The sequence below is a fragment of the Callionymus lyra genome, chromosome 4, assembly GCF_982586985.1.
Source record: "Callionymus lyra chromosome 4, fCalLyr1.hap1.1, whole genome shotgun sequence".
NCBI lineage: Eukaryota > Metazoa > Chordata > Actinopteri > Syngnathiformes > Callionymidae > Callionymus > Callionymus lyra.
The window spans coordinates 35,884,581-35,895,059 of NC_141821.1; the positions used below are offsets into that span (position 1 = coordinate 35,884,581).

General features: G+C 38.7%; 1 protein-coding gene across 1 annotated transcript; it reads right to left on the minus strand.

The window, feature by feature from the left end:
- Positions 1 to 889: 889 nt before the first annotated feature.
- Positions 890 to 9,961, minus strand: LOC148082804 (zinc-binding protein A33-like). The gene is made up of 8 exons (XM_087790061.1): positions 9,890 to 9,961; positions 7,977 to 8,449; positions 6,015 to 6,206; positions 5,840 to 5,935; positions 4,459 to 4,692; positions 3,162 to 3,309; positions 2,961 to 2,987; positions 890 to 1,926 (listed from the first exon to the last, which is right to left on the minus strand). Exons 1-8 carry the CDS (start codon positions 9,894 to 9,896, stop codon positions 1,388 to 1,390), a joined length of 1,716 nt encoding a protein of 571 aa, XP_087646187.1. The 5' UTR covers positions 9,897 to 9,961; the 3' UTR covers positions 890 to 1,387.
- Positions 9,962 to 10,479: the final 518 nt, after the last annotated feature.

Consider the following 10,479-nt stretch of genomic DNA (forward strand, 5'->3'; position numbering starts at 1 on the left):
CTGGTTAAATTTATACCCAACAACCTTCTGAGGCTGACAGACATTTAATTTGAGGCCAACATGGCAGACAGTGCAGAAATCAACAGATACTATAGAAATAATGTAAATAAAACCTTCCTGAATACTTTCATAGAGAAGTGGATCTCAGCTGGTCTGGTTTTGGGACTCAACCCCTTAAAGTAAAGGATCGACCGGAATCAAGAAAATGAATGTAACTTAATTTATTCAAATATATACTAAAGTTGGCAGTTCCTATAAAACAGTATTATATTTGTATAATTATAAACCAAACCCTGACCCGTAGATAACATATACACACCAGAAAGTAAATGTTATAAAAAAAATTAGTTAAATATCAAGAATAATGTTGGAAGTTCCCTACAAAGCTTCCTTCAGTGCGTGTAATCCAAATCTGACACATTAATTACGAGTGTTGTAAACACAATATATGATTTTTTTGCGGTTGCAGTATATAATAAAATGATGTATAACACACAAAATAACCCTTAGAAAAACAGAACCAAGCAAGAAGGCAGCCATCCCGCGACGCCATTGGCATGGATCTGATGGTACATATATAACGATACAGGGGCAACGATACAATATATTGTGAAACTGTAGGAACAATGATATATTTGTAGAATTGTCATCCACACACCTGTCCCTAGTCATCTGACGGTTCAATAAAACCACCTTTATCTCCTCCTCCAGAGTCCCGAGTCTTTTATCTGACTCACCATCACATTTAAAGTCATTTTAACTTTTGTAGTTGCATGGAAAACAATAATACACACTATATAAAATGAATTATTATTATTATTTTTAATGTAATAATATTTTGCTTGAAAATTGTTTTTGTTAAAAAAATAAATGAAAATCATCCAAAAACTATTTTTTTTTATACTTTATTTCAATTTAACAGAAACACATCATGATTGACAAAACATGTGGTGTTATTTAGCTTCTGAACTATATCAACAACTTATTAAGCACCGCTGCTACCCACATTTTTTATTATATTAAAAAAGAAATGTAAAAATGTACAAAAGTCTCATTTGATAAAAATATGTAAAGTGAATATATATCATATGTAGCTCAATCCTTAAGCCAGTGATTCGTCTCAATAATACATATGTACAAACCTTGTACCATAATATAATTTTTTTTATGAATTTAATAAACAATACAGAGGATTAAAATGTAAATTTACAGGCATGAAGAAATATTGAAGTGAAGATCTTTTTTTGCTAATGAATCTGTCGCAGTGATAGAACAGTGCTAGAACACTTCAGAGACCTTTAGAGAAACAAACAACTCTCCCCATATCTCAACATTTAGTTCTGAGTGGACCGCTATCTTTTCAACATCTGCTGGTCGACCTGGAACCTCAAGTGTGCTTCACAGAGGTTATACTGAGTGGTGCCGAGTTTTTACCGTCATGGATCAGACACGGGCTGAAGATGGGATACAGGCTGTCATTGAAGGTGTCATTGAAAGTGTAGAGGAGGAGACGGGATTTAATGTCGTAGAAAGAGATTTGGCCTCCTTCGTAATCCAAGAATATTCCCACTTTACTGAGCTGGACTGGAATCATAAGGGTCTGTCGGGAAGCAGCCAGAGCCTTTACCTCCCCGTTCTTTAGCCACAGACACCAGTACCCTCCTTCTGGACTCAGTTTGATCTCACCCTTGCGACGGGCAGTTGCCCCGGTCATGCCCAGAGTCCAGGCAGTCTTTCGACTCAGGTCCACCTCCCAGTAGTGTCGTCCCGAGTTAAGACTCTCTCTCCCGAGGACGAAGAGGGCCGGGCTGAAGCGTTTGGGGCCCTCAGAGTGGGAGGCCTTGCGCTCCTCATACCTGACCTGACGGCCGTCCTCAGAGACGACCAGGTTACGCTGGGCAGTGCTTGGGTCCAAGATCACCTCGCCTGGTAAAGAGTCAAGCATTTAAAGACATGTGTGATGATACCATGTTTCATGTAGATCAGTGGTCCTTAGCGAACGTTCAGTGAGGCATTTGTTACCGGGCTGTAGGGAACTTATATCATTTATTTTTCTATTGATTATAACTAGGGACGGTGTATTGACAAGAATCTGCCGTAACTGTACGTATCACGATACAGCAGCAACAAAATATTGCAATACTGTAGGAACAAGGATATATTTGTAGTATTACACAAGTTCTTGAGGGATTTTATTTTTCCTTTGGCAGGTTATTTCTTTTTTTTTTTTAGAATCCCTTATTAGTCCCGCGAGGGGAAATTCAACCATTCACACATACTGATGTGAGTAGGCATGCACACTTGCGCCATGTTCACCATCAGGAGCAATCAGGGACACAACGACACAAGCTTGTCTGGAGCTGGGATTGAACCTGCAACCTTCTGGACTGCAGGCAACCACTCTACCATCTGAGCTATATCACCCCTTTATATAATTATAACAGAATGCCTTCTGCCATCTAGCTGCTGGAGGTTTAATTGCAACACAACAATGAACAAATGCAGTGAATATTGCATGAGGGTAATAGAAAGTGAGTGAAGTAGGAATTTTAATACTTGTTTTTTAATCACCAGTAATTATTGGTTTGTGCTTTGAAAAAACATAATTTCTCTGAAGTAGTTCTCTGAAGTAATTTCGGACTCTTGACACGTAGTGAAACAAGTGGCAAAATCTTTTCTCCCCTTTTTTGTGAAAGTGTGAATATTATAGCAACATTAAACCGGACTGGCGTCAAAACAGGCTGAAGACCCCTGTAGTGGATGACCTTGGTCAGTAAGACCGCAGGTTCAAGTGAATTTTTCGACACTCAAGTTAAAAAATATATTAAATGTTTATTTTAGTTGTATTTCTCCTTATTTATTTGAGGAAATGTTGCATGTGAGAGAAATGGCACCCCAAGTGGCGAGGTAGAGTATGGCAAAACTAAAACGAGCTACTTTGTAAATAGTTTAATACTCACTTGAATAGTTCTGCACCTTCCGCAGCTCTGAAGGAAAAAGAAAGAAACAGTGTGAGGGCAAGAAAGGATGTGTAAGTGTGAGTCACCCTCAGATCTAATACTGGGCAGCTTAAGACATCTGCTGCTGTCAGTCACAAGCCTCCCTGCATCTCAGTGGCCTGACTGCTGCCAGATCTAAAGTAAGGGCAACTCTTAACTCACCCTTCGAGTGAAGTGTTTTCAATTCTTCCTGAATCTTTTCCATCAGTTTGCCAACAGACAAGCGGATGGTTCCTAGATAGAGGTCAGTGTTGATGCTGACAGATGACCAGTCGGTGGGCTCGGGCAGTGGATGTAGAGTGGTGAGGTTCTGTTGAAAAAGGCAAAACCTTATTTTCCCAGTCATTAGAGAGTGTCAACGACCTAGCTAATGCCTGCCCTTGCCAACCTGAGATATAATATGAATACATTATCTAAGATAGCGCAGATTTATCTTTTATTCCATTTAGATTTTCTTTCTCGTTTTTATTTCTGGGTGTTTTTATTTCTCTTGCTGCTGTTAAACCGAATTTCCCCTCGCGGGACTAATAAAGGTTTTCTGATTCTGATTCTGATGAACAAATAATACCTCTGACCTTTTATTAAATTCCAGAGGTCTTTAAGGGCTGCAACAAGAGGAGGTCATCACTAATAACCTGGTTATGTTAGTATCAAAGTCCGTAATTAGGCGTCAGTCATTAAATGGGCTCATTGTACAGATTTGAATCAGAATTCTAGAAGGAAAAAGGTACAAATACATTAACACTTACTTATATGGATATACAAGGAATAATGTGATGGATCAAAATAAGAAAGTATAGAGAATTTTTTTTTTGAGAACTGGAAGCAGCAGAAAACATCCCCTGGACACAAATTAAAACAAAAATGAACCAGAGTCATCGTTCACAAGGATAAGAACATAAATCTAAGATTTAAAAAAAAAAAATGAAATCAAAATCAAAATCTACCGAAACATAAATAATAACCAAAACATTAACCCTTGTGTTATCTCTGGATCAAGGTGACCTGATGGCCCTAAAACAAATGTAATTGTTTTATCCCTTGTGTTGTCTCTGGGTCACTTTGATCCAGAGATAACTCAAGGTTTAATAATGACTAACACCAACACAGACTGTAAAATCAACAGCAAAAACCCAAATAAAATATTTTTTTCAGTAAAAAACAAAGAATAAACAGAAGTTTAAAAAGTTCCTTCCCCTTTATCAATCACTATATAATGTGTCTAAATCACAGATGTATGTGATACGATGACAGAATGAGACTGCCATCAATAGATTAATAATAATGATATAGATATCAACCCTGACAGGAAGAGATTTTATTTCTATTTTATTTCCTGATATTCCATTACTATATCAGAATTGTTGACCTCTCATGTGGAATCCTTGGATGCTTTATGTGTGTAACTACAAATAAACAGGTGGAAAATCAAACTTGTGGACGTGGACTCTGGACGCACCTGCAGGAAGAGCGCTTTGTCGTGAGTGTGAGCCACGGCCTCCAACTCGCTGCTCCTCCTCCTCAGCTGACTCAGCTCGTTCTCCAGCCCGCGCGCCAGCTCCTGCGCGTGCTTCTCCGCCTCGCGCTCCCGCGCCGCGATCAGCTCCACCAGCTCCGCCTGACTCTGCTCCACCAGCCGCTGCAGCTCCGCGTACACCTGCCAGCTCTCCTCCAGCTCCCTCTTGGCGCTGGCCTGAGACCCACAGCACAAGGTTCAATGGACGGAACCAGTCTCGCACTTTCTTGATGAGGATTAAGTCAACGCGTTAGCGCCACCTGTCGGCGTTGCTTTCGAATAGCAGCCATTACTTGTGGCACTTTTTCGACTTGTTTTGAATATTTTTACGTTGGATTCCTGAACTATTTTAAACATATTTTAATCTCAGCTATAAAAAATCGTCAGACATTAAGGATCGTGAGATAGAAATCACCAAACAGTTAATCTCCAAACAAGCTTTATCCTCCAGTTGTAAGTTTTAGTTTCCCATTGCTCGACTTGATAAACTGGTCTGACAGCAAACTGGTACTAAAATAAGATTACTTAAATGTCCAGGTCAGAAGTAACATAGTTACATATGTTGTTTAATCGCTGATGTTTATTTTTATTTTTTGTTTATTGTTGTCAACTGCCAAGTATTTTTCTGTAGAAATATTGGATTCGTTATTTATTTACTCTTTTATTTAAATTATTGCTGTACATCAAGACTTTGACATTCAATTAAGAAACAATAATGATAGTTAAAGCTGATTATATTATACTGACAAACAAGGATTAAACTCTATTAATTGGAATGAATATGAGTTTTGATTCAAGATTTAGAACAAAACCGAACAAATGTTTTGACTGATCTTACTGGTCAGACGAGGTCAGGGATGGATATCAGAGCATAGACAAGACAGCCCTTGAAATTGTGATCATCATATATAACACAGTAGAAATTGTCACTATTGGGGTTTTGTAAAAATGTGACGTGTCAGGTACGACAGCTGCAGTTATGACACCAAGACAAATTCTTTCTTATGTAATTAAAGGTGAATCCTGTTTAACAGGCTAAACAAACTCCATGATTTAAAATCCTGACACAAAAACAAACCACATTATGTATGTTGTTCTGGAAGAGGATCATAGTAGAATTAGAATACATTTGTAATTGTTTTTTTGTTTGTAATGTTGTGTAGTTTGTGAGACCAAGAGATTCAGCTTAACAATGTTACTTACTTTCTATACCTGATTATTTTTCATTGCGCATAGAAACTACTTCACAGTTTCGAAGTTGGCTTGACACATATATTTTCTAATATACTTACTTAATATACTAAAAATATTAGACTGGACTCACCTTGATGACTTTGATTGACTGTTTGACCTCGTCCAGTTTTTTCACTCTTTCCTTAATCAGGTGTTTCAGCTCAGACCTCTTCTTTCCCAGGTTACTCTGCGGAGACAACCAGCGTCACACAACCATATCGTACACAACAGTGGGTCCAACCTGGTGATGGACCTGATGATCTCACCATCTTCTTCTTCCACTCGTGGTCCACTGTGACGATGTCGTGGGACTTGTGCACGCTCTCGGCGCAGGCGGTGCAGATGCACATGTGGTCGCTGCGACAGTAGACCTCCAGCAGGCGCTCGTGCTTCTTGCAGATCTTCTCCTCCAAGTTGAAGGTAGGTTCAATGAGGCGATGAGATGTCAGAGACTTGACCTGAGAACAAGTCAGACATTTCAATTTGAATTCAGTTCATTATTTCTTTATCTCGTTGATATGAAGTAATTAAGTAAATAAGTAAGTAATGATTATTTCTAGAGCGCCTTTCTAGACCAGGGTCCCAAAGTGCTTTTAACAATAAAAAAAAACCTGCCTAAATAAGAATGTCTTTAGATGTTTCTTGAAGGAGTCAGTAGACTCCATCAAACTCAAAGAGAGAGGAAGCTCATTCCAAAGCTTAGGAGCAACAGCCTGTAAGGATATCTCTCCTCTAGTCCTGAACCGTGTGCTAGAACCATCAGTAGATTCTGATCCACAGACCTCAGAGCCCGAGCTGGGGTGTAAGGCTGGATCAGATCACTGATGTAAGGAGGAGACTGACCATGAATAGTTCTGAGATTAAGAACCGGAATTTTAAAACTGATCCTGAAAGAAACTGGCAGCCAGTGAAGAGTTAAGGATCGGGGAAATGTAAGTTCTTCTACTAGAGCAGGTCAGAATTCTTGCTGCAGAGTTTTGTATTACCTGCAAGCGAGACAGCTCCTTCTTGTTTAGACACAAAAACAAACTGTTTCAATAGTCTAAACAAGAAGACAAAAACGCATGAATTATAAGCTCCAGATCATGTTCTTCATTTTCCTAAGTTTAGGAAACAGTTTCTGGTCAGTTTTCTAAGTCACTCAAGTACTGACTCAACCCTGGAACCTTATCATCAGGAGCAATAACCAGAGTTTCAGTTTTGTCCACATTTCGCTGCAAAGTGTTTTCACTCAGCTACTGTTTGATTTCTAGCAAACAATTGACTAAGCTGTATGAATTAGGTGGGACTGGGTGGAGCGACTGTTATCATTAACAATTAACCTGAGACACTCCAGATAACATTATTATTTTTACAAATAAATGTCTGGTAACATTTATTGCTGGTATTGAGAGTGTTCATTGAGCAACAACATTAAGACAGCGTTGGACATTCAACCAATTCTAACAGGGAATCAGCATTGATTCAACTATATAAGCATTGATTCCATTGATACCCAGCTCTGTCCCAACTGGCCACAGGTGTCAAAGTTCCCGCCTATATGTCCCCTTTCCCCATCATCTATTTCTCGTATGTTGACTCAATTTTGATTCAATGACAGATTTTACACTTTGAAATGGTAACAGTACTTCAACATTGAATCAATATTGATTGCTCAACATCAAACAAAATGGATCCGGTCAATAATCAACATCTAATCACTGTAAATTGCTATCTGGGACTTGTCCTCGTCCTCAGCTGTCAACAAGAAAACTAATTTCTATGTGATCTTGATTTGTGTGAGGGGCAAAAGAAAGAAGGGATGATGAACAATGGCCTTCATAGGATGGGGAAACCTTTAAAAAGCATTTTATACTATAGTGTGTTTTTGTTTTGTATAAATAAAAAAACTGAAAGACAAAATAAGTATTCTGTGGGACATACTCTTAAAAAAATAGAACATTGTGATTACAACCCCCCCAAAAATTAAAAATAAAAGAAACACAAAACAACTTTGTTAATTGGCTGCTTTTACCACATTTGTACAGGTCCCAAATAATCTAAGATTCTTTCGATAATCTCCCAGGAGATGATGGACTACGACTGGAGAAGTAAATCAGAAAACTTTTTCATAAAAAAACAAGTTTTGTAAGGAACAAACATGAGTGTGATGTCTGCGGGTCAACCTGACTCGGAATATTTCTCAGCATGTGTCAAGACAATAAAGCATCAAGTTGAACTACACTGACCTTCTTGTGGTGTCTGAGGTGGGTCTCACAGAAGGATCCAGGGCAGTTCACGCACGACTTGTGAGCCTTCAACTTCCTGCCGATGCAAGCATCACATGGAACGTCTCCAGCCTGTGCAAACTCTCCAGCACTCGTGCCCCCCTGAGTGCTCCGGTGGCCACTGTCGGAGCTCAGATTCAGCGTAGATCCGGAAACGCCGGCGAGATCCCCTCCTCCTCCCGAAGACATCAGGCCCTGGAACTGGGAGGATATCTCGGCCAGGACTCTGTTGACGCTCATCTCAGGTTTTTTAGAGTAATTCTTCTTGCACATTGGGCAGAGGAACTTCTTGCTGTGGTTCCAGTAGCCCTGCAGGCAGGCTTTGCAGAAGCTGTGTCCACACGGTGTGGAGACTGGCTCCACGAAGATCTCCAAGCAGATGGAACAGCTGAATTGGTCCTCAGAGAGGGCCCGGCCTCCTGGAGTACCCATGCCTAAATGATTGACAGTCCATTAAATCAATGTTCTTTTCAAAATCATACCAATAGGTTCTAAACATCTAGTACTTGTCAGCACTAGTTTGCAGAAGTTGGTTTAGCATTAAGCTAGCCTGACGACAGCTACAACGCCCATCCACAATCAGTAGATTGAGCTGCAGTGACATCAAAGTGTCAAACTCCTAACATGAAATCTAAATCTGCAGTCTTCAGTTTATGGCCAAACAAACAAGAGCATGAGGATCAGTCAGTTGCAGTACAATATGGAAATTTCTGAAGTACCCGAGAGCCATAAGTATCGGTCCACTAAGTTGTTGCAAATATTAACATAAATATGAATATTCCAAAGGGAAACTAACTAAATAAATGGATATATACATAAGTAAGGCAGTACGACATGGTAGAATAATCTTATGTTTTGGTTGGAGATATAACATGGAACACTGCAGGAAATGTATCTCTGTTGTCCTAAATTAAATAAAGTTGTCAGGAAGATAACAGATTAATAAAAGATTACATTTTCTGGAAAACAACATTAATTTTCCCACCTATTTGTTGCAGTGAGATGCAAGTGTAACCATGGAAATATTGTGTAATTACATGTCATCATACACAACCTGGCAGATAATACATTTTCATATTTTTGTTTTTCAGCAAATTGAGTGACTGACTAAATGTTGTCCATGAAAGTTTTTCTCAAGACAACATAATTGTGCTTACGAGCAGACGTCACGTAGTTGTGAGAGGTGGAAGGCATGTGAGGAATGCAGAAATACAGGACATTCGAGCACAAGATTTAAAAGAAAACAAAGTTTTGGTAAAATATTAACAAAGTATCAGTGACAACAGAGAAAGAAATAAAATAATTTAGAAACATACATATGTATAAAACCAAAATGTATTTAACCAATGATACATATACATACATATAATTACACAACATGGGTTTTGTTATTATCTTTAATTGCAACAAAATTGCCAAGAACGACAAGATGAGGTGAATCAGTCACATCTTGTAGTTATTGTATCTGGATAGGTAGATAGATAGATAGATAGATAGATAGATAGATAGATAGATAGATAGATAGATAGATAGATAGATAGATAGATAGATAGATAGATAGATAGATAGATAGATAGATAGATAGATAGATAGATAGATAGATAGATAGATAGATAGATAGATAGATAGATAGATAGATAGATAGATAGATAGATAGATAGATAGATAGATAGATAGATAGATAGATAGATAGATAGATATAAATAGATAGATAGATAGATAGATAGATAGGTATATAGATAGATAGATAGATAAATGTAACCACTAAAAAACATGTGAGTTTTCCCTTAGACACAACTCCAGCCTGATTCAAATACAACATTATATTTGTCAAAAAGAGGACATCTAAAAATGAAAGAAACCTTCAAACTTACTCTGCATGGATGTGTCGTCGAGAAGTTTAGACTCTGTGGACTTTGCGATGAATAACAGCGACAGGTGCCTCCTCGGCCTTCCTCATACCTGCAGAGTCCTCCCACTCAGGCTCAACCACACCCAGATCCACAAACATGCCCTCCTTTGTTAGCACAGGCTGGTTTCCATGACACTGAGGTGTGGATCTGTCCATTCTTACAGAGCTGGTCCACAGTGAGAGTCGGACGCCCTGATACCACAGTCTGGGGGGATCAGTATCAGTGTGGCAGCTGATTCAGTGGATCTGTCCTTCAAACACTATAGGCTCAAGTACCTAACTAAATAACTGGGCCAAACAGATTCTCTCTGCTGTCTGTGGTTAAGAAAAGATAAATATTTTTAAAAAAGGAATGGAAAAAGTATGGCCAAAAGGGGTTTCATGAAAAAGGTTTGTGTTCTAATGAGAACAAGTAGTTTATTATGACTCATAAACAAGGTGGTGTATTATAACACTCGACAGTGGGATATACTAAGTGTAGCTTCAACCTTTATACTGCATTTTCTCTCAACACATATGAGCTCACATTATGTGTAAGCCGCATAGTAATAT